Source organism: Pristiophorus japonicus, chromosome 14, assembly GCF_044704955.1.
Source record: "Pristiophorus japonicus isolate sPriJap1 chromosome 14, sPriJap1.hap1, whole genome shotgun sequence".
Taxonomy (NCBI): domain Eukaryota; kingdom Metazoa; phylum Chordata; class Chondrichthyes; family Pristiophoridae; genus Pristiophorus; species Pristiophorus japonicus.
The window spans coordinates 18,939,716-18,961,671 of record NC_091990.1 but is presented as its reverse complement, the minus strand read 5'-3'; the positions used below and the strand labels follow the sequence as shown (position 1 = coordinate 18,961,671).

Genomic DNA, 21,956 nt, shown 5'->3' with positions numbered 1-21,956 from the left:
TGATAATGACCAGATAACTTGTTTAAGTTGTGTCAGTTGAGGGTTAAATACTGGCTAATATTAGTACAGGACACAGGCGAGAACTCTCTCTGCTCTCATTCAAAACAGTGCCGCGAGATCTTTTATGTCCATCTGCGAGGGCAAACGGGGCTTCAGTTTAACATGCCTTCCAAAAGATGGCACCTCTGACAATGCAGCACTCTTTCAGTATTGCATTGGGAGTGTCAGCCTGGATTACATTCTCATTATTTTGGAGTAGGACTTGAAACTCTTATCAAACTCTTACTCATTGTTTTGATGTACCTGCCTCTGAAAAAAACACACACAGCTCCGCGTTTTTAAATGAGTCAGCAATTTGTCTCACTCATTTCGATCACAAATCTCACCTCGAACATTTCCTTAATGACGACACTTCTGAACTTTATTTCAGAGCACATCTGATAACAGAAGGCTCTGGGCCAGTAGGAACAACACTAAATTCCTTACAAGAACATAATGTTCTTTACGGAACAAAGATCTTCTTTAGAGGCAACACAGCCAGGGACACAAATCACTGACATATATTGGGTCCGTTTTTTTTGGCTGCATATATTGACACCACTAATCCTAGCCAGAACAGAGATGATTGGGTAATTCCCCCGTCAATCACGCCTGGAGACCGTATTGCTGCAAGTGACTGGGATTGATTTTACAGACATAATCTGTATTGTGTAACTAGCCTCCATTCACTGCATTTTGCTGGAGAAATAACCTTGTTTTTATCAGGAGACTTTGCTGTAGTTTTGATCATGAGTTCAGTTTGCTGTAGTGCACAGAGATTCTATTTAAATAGATTCTGTTTGCTGAGTAAATAGACTCTGTTGGCTGAATAAATAGACTTTGTTGTAGTGCGCTGTTTAAATAGACTTTGTTTACCGTAAAATAGACTCGGCTGTAAGTCTTGCTTTGAGTCCCACTCTGCCTCCAACTCACTGGCTGGGGCAGTGGTGTCAATACCCACATCAGTTTTTTGTTCTTGCGCTTGGAGCATAGCGGATTGTCTGGACGTAGCGATCACAGGGAATTTGGGATATGAGAAGTGTAGCTTCTGATGGAGTCAGACTAATTTTCCTGTATTCACTGTTCCCAGGTGATTCAATAACCCCAGGTGCAGGAACCAGAAATTCTACCCTCTGACCTTTCACCTCAGAGGAGCCATGGTATCTCCTTCAGCCAAATTTAGCAACCCAAATTTATGATCTGATGAAGGCAAAGGCATCTTTAGAATGTTAGTTCCTCGCCTCTAGGCTGACACTTCAGTGCAGTACTGGGGGAGTAAAACTGCACCAGACTCTCCAAAATAAAGAACTGCTAACCAATGATTGTGAGTAAAAATTAGTCCTCAGACTTTGTGACTAATCCCCTCTTATGACAAGATGTGTTATCTCATCAACGAACACCGGCATCTGTTCAAAAGCAACTGAAAAATGCCTGGCATACTTGGTCATTTCTGGGGGGGGTGGGGAGAAAGAAACAGGTTTTCCATTAGACATTTTTCTTCGAGCGCAAGCTCACTCAGCTGATGATTCACACGAGAGGAAGGTGTCTGGAACTCAATCATTCTGCGAGTTTATTTCATGGGCCGTGGCCTCAGATGGAAGTGTAGGCAGGTCTTCAAATTACTTCTGGAGTACCATGTGCCAACGGCAAACATGAAGTGTTGTTTCAAACGTGTTGATTATCAGCACAGCTTTTCATGCATGTGAACCATCCACCTTGTGCACAGGGAGATTATACAGATCCGCAGAATAAAAGGCTTGGGTATTCCAGATTCAACAACAAAAAACTTACATTTATATTGCACCTTTAACGTAGTAAAACACCCCAAAGTGCTTCACAGAGACATTATCAAATAAAAATTTGACATAAAGCCACATAAAGAGATATTAGGACAGCTTGATCAAAGAGGTAGGTCTACCTCTAACTCTCTCCCTTCCTTTAAGACACTCCTTAAAATGACCTCTTTGACCAAGTTTTTGGTCATCTGTCCTAATATTTCCTTATGTGGCTCGGATAACACTCCTGTGAAGCGCCTTGGGACGTTTTACTACGTTAGAGGCGCTATATAAATGCAAGTTGCTGTTGGTAAACTGCACATTGCTTCTCATTTTGCCTCCCAAAAGCACGGGCTTAAGAATTTCCTCAACTGCTCTTCCAATTGTATGCAAATCCCAAAAGATCGAGCTTGGAGTTCCATTAAAAATGCCGACAAGAGGGAATTTATGTAAATGCATTTACACTGAGATAAGCATGTATGAGCTCGCAGGCACACACTGGGATTGCATATTGTTAAATTGCATGCTCCCAGCCTGCACTTAAAGTTAATGGAGTAGGAATGTGCAATTTTGCGATACACACTTGCCAAGGAGCGCACTTTAATTCCAAGTCATCACACATAGAGACCAGTGCAGTTATTCCAAATGCTCTTTTCCAACAGATTATGCATCCAATGGTAACAATTTTCAGTCCTTTGCGATTTGTCCTTTAAAGTGACCTATGAAAGCACGCAAACCAAAAGACTGGTTACTAGTTTCTGCCAGAGGACAATGACCCCTGCAGTTGGATCGAAGGCCGCTGTGAAGTAAAAGCCCCCCCAAAAAATCATGAAATATTCCCGCTGGGGTTAAATGACGCGACATGCCTGAGGTACCTTCTTCAGATTCCACGTCTTCCATTAATGCAACAGTCACTCCCATCTCCTGGCACTTCTTACTGTGAGCCTTTGACTTCATGTGCTTTGTCAGGTTCCCTGCAGAACACAAACAGTGATGGGTTTAGCCGCGTCATCGCAGTAAATCACGTCTTGTACTGTTAAGCTATCACTTGGCTGCAAATGGCCAGTATCTGCTCAATTAACGTCCCAGATGAGGCTAATCTGATTCCTCGGGCAATCTCCTTCCTAAACTTCATAAATCAGCATAATGATACTGGGCCTAACGTGGCTCAACACTGGCTGGGTGAAGGGGCAAGCTGATCAATCACCCAGCGACATCAGCGCTGTGATCTAACGGCTCAATCATTGGCATTTCTTTTCTCTCTGTTCATTTATTTTATGGCCCATCATTCATCGACTGGTGAGGTTTCTGCAAGATAACCTGTCACTCTGGAGAGTCAATCGGTTTTTAACAATGCATCATCTGTGACAGCAAAACAGTTCAGAGTTGACAGTTTTGTGTGCTTTACATACATTTAGCAATTTGCAATGCAGTTTCCTCCCCAAGCACGTTGGCTCGCGGGAGGGGAGGGTAAATGAATGCACCGTGTGATGTGACAATGATCCATTCAGGCAAAAGGGCCCAGGTTCCATTCCCTTTCTTTACTTAGAATATCTCACTTTGGTACAGTAAAGAACTTGCATTTATATAGCGCCTTTCACAAACTCAGGATGTCCCAAAGCACTTTAAGCCAATGAAATACTTTTGAATTGTGGCCACTGTTGTAATGTGGGAAACGCGGCAGCCACTTTGCGCACAGCAAACTCCCACAAACAGCAATGTGATAATGGCCAGATTGCCTGTTTTTTTAGTGGTGTTGATTAAGGGATAAATATTTACCAAGACACCAGGGAGAACACCCCTGCTCTTCTTCGAAATAGTGCCGTGGGATCTTTTACATCCACCCGAGAGAACAGGGCCCCGGTTTAACGTCTCATCCGAAAGACGGCACCTCCGACAGCCCTGGGAGCGCCAGCTTGGATTTTGTGCTCAGGTCTCTGGAGTGAGACTTGAACCCATGACCTGCTGATTCAGGGGCGAGTGCGCTACGAACTGAGCCACGGCTGACCGCTCAGTCATATTTGGTTTGATGGCAGAGAATGCTAGCACGGAATAGCATGCACGCACATAGGACAAGGCAAAAGTCTTTGTGATAATATAGATGGACTGCTGTGCTGTGGTAGGTCGTGTATCTCTCGTGTACACACTGCACAACAGAAATTGAGAACACCCCAAAAACTGGAGGCTGTGCTAGCTCTGATAAGATCGAGGCAGCTGGGGTGCCTGCAAATATCACTCTGAACTCCTCCGCCATCTAATCTCACATTCAAACTCATTCTTCACGTCTTCAGCCTTTATTGCAGTTTGACTTCCTGTTCCGCACCTTTACAAGAGGTCTAATGAGAAGGTTGGCCCCAATGAGGGAGCAGGCACTAACTTCCATACCAGCAGAGACCAATGAAAGGCTGCTGCTAATAACTGCTGCTGAAACTCCACTGCTGTGTCCAATAAAGTAACTGTTGAAGAGCTCGGATCAGTGGGTTTAATCCTCAATGCTTAAATTTTCATAAAATAACACACATCTGTTTGCACCATGTTAACAGGTGCCCTAGAAGTTGCCAGCAGAGGGAATTAAACAGCTCCCCCACTGGATGTTCTTATTTGCCTGCCTGAAGTGGTACCAGCCCAAAATCATATGAGCCCACCATTAATCATGTTATTGTCGGAGGGGGATAGTGTATCTTCTGGTCCTTCACCTCAGTCCGCTGGACATGCCAGCAGTGTGAGTCTTACACCGCTAGCCTGTGTGACATCTGCTAGACACGGGGAGATGTCTGCAGCCAGAAAGATGGAGAGCGTAACTTTCAAATTCAGCGTGGGCGTAAAACTGGCGATCCAAAGAAAATACTTGCATTTATATATCGTCTTTAACGACCTCAGGACATCCCATGCCAATGATGTACTTTTTGAAATGTAGTCACCGTTGTAATGTAGGAAAAGCGGCACTTTGCGCACAGCAAGCTCCCACAAACAGCACGCGACAATGACCAGATATTCTGTTTTCGTGATGTTGGTTGAGGGATAAATATCGACCTAGGACACCAGGGAGAACACACCAGCACTTTTTCAAAACAGTGCCGTGGGATCGTTTATGTCCACCTGAGGGGGCGGACGGGGCCTCGGTTTAACGTCTCGTCCAAATACGGGATAAGCTGGCTGCTGAACACCCCGCCCTGGTGTACCACAGGCGACTGAAGCCATGTTGCCCGTTTTACGTCCCGCCAAAGTTGAAAGTTCTGGCAGAAGCCTTGAACTCAGCGCGTGGTTGCTCCAATGTTGCTGCCTGGGTTCGGAATCCGCCCTCTCCACTGACCAGCAGAGCTGGCTTCAGGAGTACTGGCCACTTTCCATCGACAGCAGTCTTTCAACGGAAGGGCATCTGATCTCATCCAGAATGGTACCAAGGATGCGGGACTACAATTACGTGGAGAAACTAGAGAGGCTGGGGTTGTTCTCCTCAAAGAGAAGGATAAGGGGAGGTGTTCAAAATCATGAACGGCTTTGACAGAGTAAATAAAGGGAAACTGTTTCCACTGGTAGCAGGATCGGCAACAGAGGACAGTGCAGGAAAGTGGAGTCGGGATAGAAGATCAGCCATGATCTTATTGAAAGGTGGAACAGGCTCGAGGGGCCGAATGGCCTACTCTTGCTCCTAGTTCCTGTGTTCTTAAGTTCTTATTTAAAGTAATTGGCAAAAGAACCAGGGTAGATGAGGAGATTTTGTTTACGCAGCGAGTTGTTATGATCTGGAATGTGTTGCCTGAAAGGGTGGTGGAAGCAGATTCAATAATAAGTTTCAAAAGGAAAGTGGATAAAAACATGAAGGAGAAAAATATGCAGAGCTATGGGGAAAGATCAGGGGAATGGGACTAATTGGATAACTCTTTAAAGAGCTGGCACAGGCACGATGGGCCGAATAGCCTCCTTCTGTGCTGGTTCATTCCGGCCACCTTTGCACCACATGTTTGGCCGGAGGTAAGGTTTTCTAGAACATTCAACATAACAGTACTTGTCTTTCGCCTGCAGACATCATTATGTACTCTCAGGCCAGCCAAGGCACAGGCTGGTACCAGTTGAAAACATGGTTCTGATAAAAGGTCATCGACCTGAAACATTAACTGAGTTCCTCGCCCTACAGACACTGCTTGATCTGCTGTCACTCCTGACGCACTCCTGGCTGGCCTCCCACATTCTACCCTACGTAAACTAAAGGTGATCCAAAACTCGGCTGCCCTTGTCCTAACTTGCACCAAGTCCCGCTCACCCATCACCCCTGTGCTCGCTGACCTACATTGGCTTTTGGTTAAGCAATGCCTCGATTTCAAAATTCTCATCCTAATAAGGAGACCAAAAGAGTACTGCATACAGTTTTGGTCTCCGTATTTAAGGAAGGATATACTTGCATTGGAGACAGTTCAGAGAAGGTTCATTAGGTTGATTCCTGAGATGAAGGGGTTGACTTATGAAGATAGGTTAAGCAGGTTGGGCCTATACTCATTGGAGTTCAGAAGAATGAGAGGTAATCTTATTGAAATATATAAGATAATGAGGGGGCTCGACAAGGTAGATGCAGAGAGGATATTTCCACTCATGGGGGAATTTAGAACTAGGAGGCATAGTTTCAGAATAAGGGGCCGCCCATTTAAAACTGAGATGAGGAGGAATTTCTTCTCTCAGAGGGTTGTAAATCTGTGGAATTCCCTGCCCCAGAGAGCTGTGGAGGCTGGGTCATTGAATATATTTAAGCTGGAGATAGACAGATTTTGAGCAATAAGAGAGTAGAGGGTTATGGGAGCGGGCAGGGAAGTGGAGCTGAGCCCATGATCAGATCAGCCATGATCTTTTTGAATGGCAGAGCAGGTTAGAGTGGCCAAATGGCCTACTCCTGCTCCTATTTCTTATGTTCTTATATTCAAATCCCTCCATACCTTCGCCCCTCCCTATCTCTGTAATCTCCTCCAGCCCTACAACTCTCTCCAAGATATCTGCGCTCCTCTAATTCTGCCCTCTTGAGCATCCCTGATTATAATCGCTCAACCCTTGCTGATCGTGCATTCTGTTGCCTAGGTCCCAAGCTCTGGAACTCCCTGCCTAAATCTCTCCGCCTCTCTACCTCTCTTTCCTCCTTCAAAACACTCCTTAAAAGATACCTCTTTGACCGAGCTTTTGGTCACCTGCGCTAATTTCTACTTATGAGGCTCGGTGTCAAATTTGTTAAATCTCATAATACTCCAGTGAAGTCCCTTGGGCCGTTTCACTAGGTTAAAGGCGCTATATAAATACAAGTTGTTGTTGTTGCTGCTGAGTGTTATTCCAGCATTTTCTCTTTTGATTTCAGAAATGAAGCCGGTCCCGCTAACAACACATGAAGCAAAGAAGGACAACCCTCACACACAACTGCGACATCTCCAGCCCTCTCTAGTCCCTCTGGCACAAGTTCTCACGAAAACCGGGATTGTCAACTTAGCACTCAATTTGAGGCTGCTCTTCTGCTATGACTGTGGCCCTCAGCGCTTCAGAAGCCTAATTTGAGAGTGTCAGCTAATTTAGCGTGTGACCATGACCAGCATTGTGATAGAATAGATCTTCGCGTCCTGTATTTGGATTGAATACAAGCCTGTCTACACTCTGAATAACAGTGTCAGTTTGCCCTGCTTGAGGACAATGGGATAAAATGCAAATTGGTTTTCCGGTGAAAAATTACTTTCAGACACGAGCTCCTCCTGAAACGTAATTACGATCGCGGTAAAAAGAAAACTGCGAATGATAGAAATCTGAAATACAAATTCTTATTTTTGAAATGTGACAAAACTATATCTAATAATTTGTTTAACTATGTACTAGCAGGAATTTTTGACTTTTTTTTTTACTCTAATTTTATTTATTGGGGTCTGGTTTTTATCCGAGTTTTTTCCCATTCCCTCCCCGCCACCCCCATGCCCCGCTCTTCCGAAGGCTCTAACTCGTGATTGGATACACTCCCGTGCAGGCAGGTAATCCTTCAGCAGCTCACCACAAGGGGCCAATGTTCAAGTGTGATGCTGGGCTATTCGACCATGGTGGGGTGGTAGGGGAGGGGGTCATGGGAGCTGAGCCCGATCTTACATACACGCACACTCATCCGCACACATGCACGTGTGCATACATACCCACACACTCACCAACACACACGTGCATACACACGCAATGCATGCGCACACATACACACTAACACACACACGCACGTGTGCACACACATACACACTAACACACACACGCACGTGTGCACACACATACACATTAACACACATACACAGGGCCCAAAATTCCACATGGACTTTTTTTGGCACAGTTGTAGAGGTACGACGGATTTTTTTTAGTGGCCTGACTGCGCCGAAACAAATGTTCCAAGTTTCGCCGGCATAACATAGAAACATAGAAAATAGGTGCAGGAGCAGGCCATTCAGCCCTTCTAGCCTGCACCGCCATTCAATGAGTTCATGGCTGAACATGAAACTTCAGTACCCCCTTCCTGCTTTCTCGCCATACCCCTTGATCCCCCGAGTAGTAAGGACTTCATCTAACTCCCTTTTGAATATATTTAGTGAATTGGCCTCAACTACTTTCTGTGGTAGAGAATTCCACAGGTTCACCACTCTCTGGGTGAAGAAGTTTCTCCTCATCTCGGTCCTAAATGGCTTACCCCTTATCCTTAGACTGTGACCCCTGGTTCTGGACTTCCCCAACATTGGGAACATTCTTCCTGCATCTAACCTGTCTAAACCCGTCAGAATTTTAAACGTTTCTATGAGGTCCCCTCTCACTCTTCTGAACTCCAGTGAATACAAGCCCAGTTGATCCAGTCTTTCTTGATAGGTCAGTCCCACCATCCTGGGATAACCTTTCAGTTTGGAGCGGCGCAGATTGTCCTTAAGATCTGTGGGTGGAGCTTAAGGTCTGCGCCGAAAAACTGACGTTGCTAGGGTAACGAAGGATGCTGAATTTATCCTGGAGTGTCATTGCTGATTTTTCTCTCCACAAGAACTTCTATTTTCATAACAGGTGTAAGCATTCCAAGATCTCACTGGCCCGCTTCTATCCTGGGTAAAGGCCCCCGCCCCCTGGTGCCGTGTCTTCAGCTCCAACGAAACAATGGCGTCTTCTCTCCGCTGATTTTCTCTTCCCTGCGCCAATTTTCTTAAGTGTTGGTAAAGTTTTTCAGAACGGTGTAGTGCGCTGTTTTAGAAAAAATCGTACTTGGCCAAACTCGCTTAAATGGCCAGAAATAAAAACTTAAGAACATGAGAATTAGGAACAGGAGTAGGCCATCGAGCCCCTCGAGCCTGCTCCGCCATTCAACAAGATCATGGCTGATCTGGTCGTGGACTCAGCTCCACTTACCCGCCCGCTCCCCGTAACCCTTAATTCCCTTATTGGTTAAAAATCTATCTATCTGTGATATGAATCCATACATTCAATGAGCTAGCCTCGACTGCTTCCTTGGGCAGAGAATTCCACAGATTCACAACCCTCTGGGAGTAGAAATTCCTTCTCAACTCGGTTTTAAATTGGCTCCCCCGTATTTTGAGGCTGCGCCCCCTAGTTCTAGTCTCCCCGACCAGTGGAAACAACAATCTCTGCACCCGGCAGGTTCCGACCTCAATGACGTTAAAAAAATCGGGAACTTAAAAAATCGGACTCATCAACTTTAGAATGGCGCAGAAACTTTGGCGAAACTTGCAGATTTCAGTCTGCTCCCAAGAAAAACAGCGCAGAATGGTGGCGAAAATTCAGCCCATATACACTGACATGCACACACGCTTGCCAGCAGGAGACAGTAGATAACTACCAGGGTTGGGAAATCTGGCTGATCTTTTCTCCCCACTTGTCCAGGGTCAGTGAGGCCAGGCCCATGACTAATACACATATTTTTTGAATACCCTTTGCGCAACAAATGCTAACCGTATTACAGCAGCTTTGTATGAAGTATTTCCTCAGTTTTATTGAGCTCCCCTTTATTTTTATATAGTCTGGCAGCTTTGGTAGCCAACAGGAGTTACTCAGAGACACAAGAGTAGATAAAAGGCTGACTTTTGTGCTTCTGTCGCCTCCATACTCGATATCGTACAAATGTGATTACCATTACCGGGGCTGCGGAATGTTGCCAAGTCCACCCGAGAGTGCAGTCTGCACCATATAATGCAGCTTGTGAGTGCTCTGGGCTCAAATCCTTCGGAAGGAAGGCCTACTGTCCCAGGAGACACGGAGTGCAGATTCCTTCAAGATCTGCATTCTTGGCAACCGGTTGAATGGAAGCAATGCTAAAGCCAGACCCCGGATTGATTCTCTCAGCTGCACTAATGGCCGGGAAGCTAATTGTAATTGAGTGGAGTTCCTCCCTCGCATCAACTTCTCAAAGCGATTCCACTTCCTGCATATTCACAATTAAACCCAATCCTCGAGAAACTGGATTTTCTCGGTACTTGCCAACAAAAAATGATGAAACAAGACAATCGTTCCCCAGTTTGTAGAATGGTACACAGAATGATACGGCACAGAGGAGGCCATTCAGCCCATCATGCCTGTGCCGGCTCTTTCCGAGACAAAGAAACCAACAGGAGAAACGTCTGTTTGGTAAAGAGATCCAGCAGGGATCACTGGGTAGGCGTGATCAAGGGCAGGAGAGAAGACCGAATATTCGCCCCTCAGGTCCAGGAGCAACTAAAACCAACTGCAGAGTCCTTGCGCAACTCTGACTGGGTCAGCTAATGCAGCACAAGCCAGGGATCCAATCTTAATGTCCCAAAGGGCCAGGTCTTTATCAACCGAGCTCCGACTGTTGGCGGTGAGTCTTGCTGTGCAGCAGCGGGTGGAGAGAGACTACATTCTTTGCCCGAGACTCTGAGTTCTGTCGGGATAAGGCTTGCCAGGGATATGTTTTTATTGATTCATTCCCGGGTTGTGGGTGTCGCTGGCAAGGTTGGAATTTATTGCCCATCCCTAGTTGCTGCTGAGAAGGTGATGGTGGGCTTTCTCCGTGAACTGCTGCAGTCCGTGTGGTGACGGTGCTTCCACAGTGCTGTTAGTTTGGGAATGTAGTGGCTTGATACAATTGAGAGCCTTGCTGTGACACTTCGAAGGGCAGTGAAGAGTCAACCACATTGGTGTGGGACTGGAGTCACATATAGACCAGACTGGGTATGGATGGCAGCTTTCTTTCCCCAAAGGACATTAGTAAATCAGCTGGGTTTTTATGACAATCCAGCAGCTTCATGCTCACTTTTACCAGGTTTTTATTTCTGACATTTTTTTTTAAACTGAATTTAAATTCTCAAACTGCCATGGTGGGACTTGAACTCACATTCTCTGGATTATTACAGCATGATTACTTGTCCATCATCATCATAGACAGTCCCTCGGAATCGAGGAAGACTTGCTTCCATGCCTGAAGTGAGTTCTTTGGTGGCTGAACAGTCCAATACGAGAGCCACAGTCTCTGTCACAGGTGAGACAGATAGTTGTTGAGGGTAAGGGTGGGTGGGACAGATTTGCCGCATGCTCTTTCCGCTGCCTGCGCTTGATTTCTGCACGCTCTTGGCGTTGAGACTCGAGGTGCTCAGCGCCCTCCCAGATGCACTTTCTCCACTTTGGGCGGTCTTTGGCCAGGGACTCCCAGGTGTCAGTGGGGATGTCGCACTTTATCAGGGAGTCTTTGAGGGTGTCCTTGTAATGTTTCCGCTGCCCACCTTTGGCTCATTTGCCGTGAAGGAGTTCCTGTATGGCTCATGGACCATGTACAGTAGACACCTCAAGTCGCTGGAGAAATATCACCAATGATTACTAGTCCAGTAACATAACCACTACATAACTGTACTCAATTTAGTCTCGCTCTAATGTAAGTGAGTGTTGACCCAACGACGATGGAGGAACTGCTTCGATATTTCCAAGTCAGGATGGTGTGTGACTTGGCGGGGAACTTGGAGGTGATGGTGTTCCCATGCACCGGGGGTCTTTCTGGTTTATATGGCTCAAGATTAGACCGAGGAAGTGCTTTTAGCTATGAGGAAAGATTGGATAGGCTGGGTTTGTTTTCTTTGGAACAGTGGCTGAGGGTAGACCTCATTGAAGTATTTAAAATTATGAGGGGCCTAGATAGAGTGGATAGGAAGGACCTATTTTCTTTAGCAGAGGGGTCAACAACCAGGGGGCATAGATTTAAAGTAATTGGGGGGAGGTTTAGAGGGGATTTGAGAGGAAATGTTTTCACCCAGAGGGTGGTGGGAGTCTGGAACTCACTGCCTGAAAGAGTGGTAGAGGCAGAAACCCTCACCACATTTAAAAAGTACTTGGATGTGCACTTGAAGTGCCGCAACCGACAAGGCTATGGACCAGGAGCTGGAAAGTGGGATTAGGCTGGGCAGCTCTTTGTTGGCCGGCGCGGACACGATGGGCTAAAATGGCCTCCTTCCGTGCTGTAAATTTCAATGATTCTATGAACAACTGATCCACCCAGATAGCTCCGAATATAAATTGCTGAGAAATAATCTGAAACTGATTAGCAGGGTATATTATGATACTGACAGGAAGAGACGCAAAACGGGCAGTCGACTCGCCATTGCCGACCCATTTTACATCAGCGCATAAAGTCAAGAATAACCCCATGAGTGAGGGAATTGTATTAAATGTTACAGGTCACGTCAGAGCGAATGCTGTTTATCCCATGCGATGCCTCAATCTCACAAGCACTGGTTCAGAGCACATGGCACACAGCAGCATGAAGAAATTTACAGCATAGCTGCAGACCATTCGACCCAATAGGTCAATGCCGGTGGTCGAGCCTCCTCCCACCTTACTTCACCTAACCCGATCAGCATAACCTTCTATTCCTCTCCCTATCATGCACTTATCTAGCTTCCCCTTAAATGCTATTCACCTCAACTACAATGTGTAACGGGTTCCACATCCTAAACACTCTCTGGGTAAAGAAGTTTCTCCTGAATTCCAGATTGGATTTATTAGCGACTATCTTATATTTATGACCGCTAGTTCTAGTCTCCCCCGTAAGTGCAAACGTCATCTCTATGTCTACCTTATAATAATGTATGCACCTCTGGGTATGCTCACAGGTTTGTAGAACTGGTGAGTTGTGAATGGCTTAGCCAGTCACGTGCTGTTCACAAGACTCAATAAAACCCCAGCCAGTTAGGTTCAGGGGAGCCACGATGAGGCGGGTGGTTATGAGCCTAGTGGATGAACTGGTAATGTGTCGTGTGATTGTTAAACCTTTTGCTAATAAACCAACTAGTGCTTAATAGCAATTTGTTGCTATGAACTCTTCAGCAAAGAACCCACGAAACAAATACATTACTCTTATTGAACCCCTTCAGAATTTTAAAGATCTCTATCAGGTCCCCTCTCAGCCTTCTCTTTACTCAAGAAAAGAGCCCCAGCTTGTTCAGTCTTCCTTGACAGTTGTGAATATATTCACGGGCCTCGAACCACACAGTGTTTCTCAAAGTGAAGCCTTTCGGCAATGCAACTTTGTAAAACACTTTGTACATTTCTCCTGCTCGCTGTGTATTAGTGACGTTGGAAATGTAGCAGGACTTCCTCTGCGTTATGTCCAATAAAACTGCTAACAGGGCTCTGAAAGAATGCACATACGATTTCAATGATCAACGGAAAATTCCTCACTATGTCTACAGTGGCACCAATGTGTATTCACCAGCCAAGGCCGTACATTTTATAGTGCCTTTAACTTAATGGGATGTTCCAAGGTGCTTCACAGAAAAGATTTGCATTTATATAGTGCCTTTCATGACCTCAGGACACTCAAAAGCACTTTACAGCCAATGAAGTACTTTTTGAAGTGTAATCAGTACTGTAATGTAGGGAAACATGGCAGCCAATGTGTGCTCAGCAAGATCCCACAAACAGCAATGTTAAAGTCATCAGATAATTTGTTTTTAGGTGTTGGTTGAGGGATAAATGTTGGCCAGGATTCCAGGGTGATCTTCTTTGCTCTTCTTTAGAATAATGCCATGGAATCTTCTACATCCAGCTGAGAGGGCAGATGGGGCCTCGGTTTAATGTCTCATCCGAAAGACGGCACCTCCAACAGTACAGAACTTCCTCAGTACTAAAACAAGAGTGTCAACCTAGATTATGTGCTCAAGTCTCTGGAGTGGGACTTGAACCCATATCCGTCTGACTCAGAGGCGAGGGTGCTACCCACTGAGCCACAGCTGACTGAACCGAACAAGGGTAGTCCAAGGGCAAGCGGGAGTACAAGGTGATTTTTGAGGGAGGTGACCAAGAGCATGGTCAAAGAGGTAGGTTTTGAGGAGGCTTCTGAAGGAGGGGAGAGGGAAGAAGGCCGAGAGATTAGGGAGGGTGTTCCAGAGCGTGGGGCAATGCTGAGTGAAGGTGAAGCAGACTTACCCCGAGAGTGGTTAGGATGTGGAACTTGCCACCACACGGAGTAGTTGAGGTGAATAGCATGGAAGGAATAGAAGGGAGGGGAGGGGGGCTGCAAAGGAGATAAGAAGTGCGGAGGGCACCTGGAGCGATGCGGAGGTGGGCCTTTCATCTGAAAGTAGTCTCCTGCGCTTGGAGTTGGCAGCTGCTGTAGAGTAACCAGTGGCCCCTCTCTCCCACCTTGAAAGATTTGACTGGCATTCAGATGGAGGTCAGCAGACCCACGTGCACCTGGAGGGAGTGTCCAGGAGGTGGCGCCGTACCTGGGCGGCACCAACTCCACAGGTTGCATTTTGCAAGTACTGGTCCCAAGCACCAACCCAGAGAATAAAGACACAGGCGGACGGTGGATTAAAGTGGATTAAAGTGAAAATATAGTTGCCCGCAAACGAACTAAGCTGAGTTTATACTGCCCTTGGCCATTCAGCCTCTCAAGCCTGTTCCGCCGGTTCTGCTGGGCCCCAGCATGCAGCCAGTGGCATCCCCAAACCACGCTTGCCGGATTCGCCGATGGCACTGGGCGAGAAGGCACAGTGGGGCCCGAGTGATTCCAGCGCTAGAGCAATGCAAAGTACCTTTATAGGCTTGTCATTCCATCTCAGGGTATGCAAATCATATTCAGAAACCTCCTTGTGTCAGTCATGGCCCAATGGTAGCACCCTCACCACTGAATCACAAATTTGTGGGTTCTGGCCCCACGCCCGAGATCTAGAAACATAGAAATTTACAGCGCAGAAGGAGGCCATTTCGGCCCATTGTGTCCGCGCCGGCCGACAAAGAACCACATGGCCCTCGGTCTGAGCCCACAATCTAAGCTGACACTCCCTCTGCAGTGCCGAGGGAGGGCTGCAATGTCGGAGGTGCCGTATTTCAGATGAGATGTTAAACCGAAGCCCCGTCTGCTCTCCCAGGTAAAAGATCTCTATGGCACAATTGCAAAGAGGAGTAGAGGAGTTCTCCCCAGTGTCCTGGGCCAATATTTATCCCTCAACCCACATCACCAAAAACTGATTATCTGGTCATTATCACATTGCTGTTTGTGGGAGCTTGCTGTGCGCAAAATGACTGCCTCACTTCCTACATTACAACAGTGACAACACTTCAAAAGTACTTCATTGGCTGTAAAGCGCTTTGGGACGTCCTGAGGTTGTGAAAGGCGCTATATAAATGCAAGTTCTTTAGTTCTTTTCTCTCATGGTTTATGCTGTCACCAGAACCATAGCCGTGTAACTGTTTGTTTGTTTCCCAAAATATACACAGTGAAATATATTGACCGGGGATGAAATGGCCGAATTGCCGCAAATTTCTATGATTCTATGGCAATGACACAATCATCTGCGAATGTTGGGAAAAGCTCTCCTGCAGCAACCAAGATGGAAGCTTGCAGTTACGAGAGAGTTACGCAAGGCTAAGAATTTGTGCTAATTTCTGGGAATACACAGATCAATCGAGGCCGGCAGTTCCTCCGCACGTACCACCCGCAAAATGGACAGAACTGCCAAAGAAAATGACTTCTCGAGAAAGGGCAGGTGGGCCTCTCAGTTAACAAAACAGTGCGAAATACCTTGTATTGGAACAGGAAGTGCCTTCAGGTTAAAGACCAAATTCCCTGAAACATCTGTTTGGGTCTCGCTTCCAGCCTGCCAAGTATTCGAAAAAGGACTATCAACTGGAAACTCAATATTTACTTTTCAAAATATATTCCGAGACTTTCAATGTATTGCTTTATGACACAACACAATTCCCCCTGTGGTAGCGTAGCTACACAAACCTCAGAATCAAGCAGTGCTCCTCATGAGCTGGGAGGGAGCGAATCCAGTTTGTAGGAGCAGGCCATTCAGCCTCTCGAGCCTGCTCCGCCATTCAATGTGACCATGGCTCACCTGTATCTGAACTCCATCCACTTGCCTTGAGCTGCAGGATCAAACCCCAAACCGGGCAAGGTGCCTGGGGATTTTGAATATTTTGGGGAAGAGCAGTTGCATGTCAGCCCTGGCTCAGTGGGCAGCACACTCGCCTCTGAATCAGGAGATTGTGGGTCCCACTCCAGAGATTTGAGCACATAATCCAGACTGACACTCCTGGGTGCAGTACTGAGAGGTTGCTGTGCTGTTGGAGCTGTTGTCTTTCAGATGAAACATTAAACCGAGACCTCGTCTGCTCTCTCAGGCAGACGTAAAAGATCCCATGGCACTATTCCGAAGAAGAGCAGGGCAGTTCTCTCTGGTGTCCTGGAACGATATTTATACCTCAACCAACATCACAAAAATAGATGATCTGGTCATTATCATATTGCTGTTTGTGGAACCTTGCTGTGCACAAATTGGCTGCCACGTTTCCTATATTACAATAGTGACCACACTTCAAAAGTAATTAATTGGCTGTAAAATGCTTTGAGACGTTCTGAAATTGTGAAAGGTGCTATATAAATGTAAGTTCTATCTTTAAGAGAAAATAGTTAGCTCCCAGTTACTTTAATAGATGGTCAATTGTGATGGAATCACAGCAGCTGTCTCAAGCCCTAATCAAGATCCGATGAACCTACTGGGCTATTAACCTCGGGGAGTATCCGTTATTTTCAAAGATACACCTGCGATCTGCAAATGCTTCAAGCAGGGCTTGTCACACCGAACGCAGCACCATATTTCTGCAGCACTGTGACCTTCGTGTGTTCTGGGTCATTTCACATTCTCACTCTGTACCTGTCCCATCCCCTCCAATCCCAGAAATGTATCCAGTTCCTTTCTGAAGTAGTTAACCGACACACCTTCAACATCACATGCTTCGCTAACTTCCTTTAATTTATCCATCCCACATCTGCCAAACTGTTAGCTCCGGTGACTGAAGCAAATAAAAAAAAATAAAAAATTAATTAGCATTGGGCCGCAATTTTGTTTGCATCCAATTTGGGGTCTGGGTCAGTAGAAGGCAGATGGGTTTTCTCCTCGTCCTTTGGCTGCTCAAGTTGCAAGACCGTTTCCATGGGGACACCTTCAGGTACCTCGCCAGAGATGCGACCTTGGAGAGCAAGAGTTGGGACGGCCACTCGGGACGGAGGTACCACTGCCAACCCTGATCCTGTCCTCACCCAATGTCTGAACTTTCCAGCAGGGCGGGTAAATCTCAGCGTTCCTCCAAATCTGTCCGCCTCTGCATCCCCGATTACCATCGCCGGCCGTGCCTCCAGCTGCCTTGGCGCTAAGTTCTGGAATTCCCTCTCGAAACCTCTAGGTCGCTCTCTCCTCCTTTAAGGCACGTTCCTGCATTACAACAATGACTGCACTTCAAAAAGTGCTTCATTGGCTGTAAAGCGCTTTGCGACGTTCGGTGGTCGTGAAATGTGTTATATAAATCCAAGTCTTTCTTTCCTTCCTTAAAACCTACCTCTTTGACCAAGCTTTTGGTCACCTGTCCTAAAAAATCTCATGTGGCTCGGTGTTGTTTGATAATGCTCCTGTGAAATGCCTTGGGATGTTTGAGTAGGTTAAAGGCGCTATATAAATGCACGATGTTGTAGTGATTGGAAGCAGGACTGACCCCCCCCCTCCTCCGCCCCCCCCCCCCCCCCACCCCGAGCCCTGGGGCACTGATGCCATTTCAGCCCGCCTCCTGGCCCTCCTGCAGAGATCAGCTATCCCAACAACCCACTGCAGAGGAGCAGTGGATCTCACCGCCACGTACGGCTCGGCGCCCCTCCACTCACACGTTTGCCCCTCGGCCATTACCGCGGTGTAGGTTGACACGGCTCAAACGTGCTGCGGGGGCCCGCGAGAGGGGGGGGGGGCGGAGGGGGGTTGTGGAGGGGGGGAAGTGGGGGTTTTGACTCCAGATTCTGAGGCGATAGAAAGAGGAAAGACTTTCTCACCTTTGGTTTTGAAGGCAAAGTTACAATAGTTGCAGACGTATGGCCGGAGGTCTGTGTGTGTGCGAATGTGTTTCTTCAGCATGCTGGGTTTCTTGCAGCGAATTCCACATTCCTCGCACACATACTTTCCCCTTCCCCGCCCTCGCACATAAACATAATCTTCGTTGGACTTATACCTACAAAAACAATATACAAAAACACAAGAGTTAATGAACCTTACCGAGAAAACTCAAAAAAGGCTAACGGCAGGGGCGGGGGGGGAGGAAGGAAACAAGGGACACAGTGTCGAGTCAGAATCTTGGAAAAATATCACACCGCCAAAGGTGAAGAAGGCTAAAATAAGACTGCGATGGACATTAAAGAAAGTTCAGTGCTAATGGCACGTCTTCTGTTGTGAAACAGGTAAGCTGGCTATGGGCCCAGGCTTGAGTGAGACTGGCACTAGGTGCTCACGGTCGACTGCTCAGTCCATTTAAAAGAAGGAATCAAAGCTGTACTTCCAGCCAATACAACAGCAGCGCCCAACATAAACCCTGGCCGGATTTTCCCTCCTCCCCGCAGAGTTACACTTGGAGTAAGCAGTTAAACAAAAGCAAAACACTGCGGATGCCGGAAATCTGAAACGAAAACTGAAAATGCTGGCAACACTCAGTGGGTCAGGTGGCATCTGTGGGCCAAGAGAAAGAGAGTCCACATTTCAGGTCGCTGACCTTACATCAGAACTGGAAGGGATTTAACAGTTTATAAGCAAGTACAGAGCCAGGGAAAAGGCGGGTGGGGAGTAAGAAAAGGATAGTGGGGAAGGCCTCTGATAGGGTGGAGGGGAGGAATGGGTAATTGTTAAAAGGGATGAAGGTGCACTATGATATGTCCTTACTATACAGTATAAATGCATACGAGGCCCATACTTGAGAGAAGGTCACTCTGTGACCAGTTACCTTTATTACCAAGACCTCAAGTGATGAAGGTGGGTGGAGCTTCCCCTTTTATACCTGAAAGTCCAGGTTAGGAGTGTCTCCTACATGTTCACCCCCTTGTGGTCAATGTTCTCAAGGTGTATAACTTAGGTCAGCTTATACATGGGTTACATGACATCACCTCCCCCACCAAAGTCATATTGGGATCACAGGTTAAGTCCCTCTGGTGATTTACGCTCCCTTGTAGAGCGCCTGAGTTGGGGCTCCGGTTGTTGGGCGCTGGCCTGAGTGTCTGCTATTTGCGGTGCCTCAGGCCTGTCCGGACTGCCCACAGTGACTGGACTCTCCTCCACTTGGTTCCGGTGTTCGGTCACCTGTGGTGGAGTAAACTCTACGTTGTGTTCTTCCTCTGCTTCTTCTATGGAGTTGCTGAACCTCCTTTTAGTTTGATCCACGTGTTTGCGGCAGATTTGTCCATTGGTAAGTTTAAATACCAAAACCCTATTCCCCTCTTTGACAATCACAGTGCCTGCAAGCCATTTGGGCCCTGCAGCATAATTAAGGACAAAAACAGGGTCATTGACATCAATAAATCGCGCCCTCGCATTCCTATCATGGTAGTCACATTGTGACTGATGCCTGCTCTCAATAATTTCTTTCATAGTAGGGTGTATAAGGGATAACCTGGTTTCGAGCGTCCTTTTCATTAGCAGCTCTGCGGGTGGAACCCCTGTGAGTGAGTGTGGTCGGGATCTATTGGCCAACAGGAGGCATAATAAGCGGCTTTGTAGGGAACCCCCTTGGATTCTGAGCATCCCCTGTTTGATTATCTGCACTGCTCGTTCTGCCTGGCCGTTTGAGGCCGGCTTGAAAGGTGCCGTTCTGACATGGTTGATTCCGTTGCCTGCCATGAAGTCCTGGAATTCAGTGCTTGTGAAGCACAGGCCATTGTCGCTGACCAAGACATCCAGTAGACCATGAGCGGCGAACATTGCCCGTAGACTTTCTACCGTGGCAGAGGATGTGCTTGGATTTAAAATGGCGCACTCAATCCATTTGCAGTAGGCGTCTACTACAACCAAAAAAATGTTTCCCATGAAAGGACCTGCGTAGTCCACATGGATGCGTGACCATGGCTTGGCGGGGCTTCCCTGGGTGCGTTGCCTAGCTGAGCACACGTGTTGCACCTGTGAACACAAAGTTCCAGGTCTGCATCTATCCCTGGCCACCAAACTTGTGACCTGGCAATTGCCTTCATCGTGACAATGCCCGGGTGCTCATTGTGAAGTTCTCTGATAAACACCTCTGTGCCCATCTGGGGTATGACTACGCGGTTTCCCCACAGTAGGCAATCAGCCTGAATCGAGAATTCATCCTTGCGCCTATGAAACGGTTTAAATTCCTCAGGGCATGCCCCGTACGTGGCTGCCCAGTCCCCATTCAGGACACATTTCTTAACTAAAGACAGTAGCGGGTCTTTATTTGTCCAGACTTTAACAGAAACATAGAAACATAGAAAATAGGTGCAGGAGTAGGCCATTCGGCCCTTCTAGCCTGCACCGCCATTCAATGAGTTCATGGCTGAACATGCAACTTCAGTATCCCATTCCTGCTTTCTCGCCATACCCCTTGATCCCCCTAGTAGTAAGGACTTCATCTAACTCCTTTTTGAATATATTTAGTGAATTGGTCTCAACAACTTTCTGTGGTAGCGAATTCCACAGGTTCACCACTCTCTGGGTGAAGAAGTTACTCCTCATCTCGGTCCTAAATGGCTTACCCCTTATCCTTAGACTGTGATCCCTGGTTCTGGACTTCCCCAACATTGGGAACATTCTTCCTGCATCTAACCTGTCTGAATCCATCAGAATTTTAAACGTTTCTATGAGGTCCCCTCTCATTCTTCTGAACTCCAGTGAATACAAGCCCAGTTGATCCAGTCTTTCTTGATAGGTCAGTCCCGCCATCCCGGGAATCAGTCTGGTGAACCTTCGCTGCACTCCCTCAATAGCAAGAATGTCCTTCCTCAAGTTAGGAGACCAAAACTGTACACAATACTCCAGGTGTGGCCTCACCAAGGCCCTGTACAAGTGTAGCAACACCTCCCTGCCCCTGTACTCAAATCCCCTCGCTATGAAGGCCAACAATCTGACGGGATGTCACAGGTGAGCCTTCGCTTTCGAAAGCTTCAACAGCCATGACCATCTCAGCATCATGCTCAGTTGCCCCCTCAGTGGTGGCTAGTGGGACCACTGAGTGCATCGGCGCAGTTTTCAGTGCCCGTTCTGTGCCGAATTGTGTAGTCATAGGCGGCTAACGTGAGTGCCCACCTCTGTATGCGGGCCGATGCATTCGCATTTATGGCCTTGTTGTTGGCCAAAAGGGATGTTAGGGTTTTGTGATCTGTCTCCAGCTCAAATTTCCTGCCAAACAGATACTGGTGCATTTTATTTTACTGCATAGACACATGCTAGCGCTTCTTTTTCTACCATCCCGTAGCCCCTTTCTGCCTGGGACAGACTTCTGGAGGCATAAGCTACCGGCTGTAACTGACCATTGGCATTCACATGCTGCAACACACACCCGACCCCATAGGACGACGCATCGCACGTTAAAACAAGTTTCTTACACGGGTCATATAACGTTAACAGTTTGTTGGAGCATAACAAATTGCGTGCTCTATCAAAAGCCCTTTTCTGGCTGTCCCCCCAGACCCAATCGTGACCTTTGCGTAGGAGCACATGTAGCGGCTCTAACAGTGTGCTCAATTTGGGAAGAAAGTTACCAAAATAGTTCAGGAGCCCCAGGAACGAACGCAGCTCTGTCGTGTTACGGGGTCTGGGTGTTCTCTGGATCGCTTCCGTTTTGGATGCAGTCGGTCTGATCCCGTCTGCTGCTACCCTC

At 47.1% G+C, this 21,956-nt stretch overlaps 1 protein-coding gene across 1 annotated transcript in view; it reads right to left on the bottom strand.

The window, feature by feature from the left end:
• Positions 1-21,956, bottom strand: part of LOC139279766 (transcription factor HIVEP3-like) — a 71,700-nt gene that overhangs the window by 14,749 nt on the left and 34,995 nt on the right. Inside the window, exons 3-4 of the mRNA XM_070898970.1 lie at positions 18,136-18,311; positions 2,690-2,788 (exon numbers count right to left, since the gene is read on the bottom strand). Of these exons, the coding sequence (XP_070755071.1) occupies positions 2,690-2,788; positions 18,136-18,311 (275 nt within the window). The remainder of the gene's footprint in view (positions 1-2,689; positions 2,789-18,135; positions 18,312-21,956) is intronic.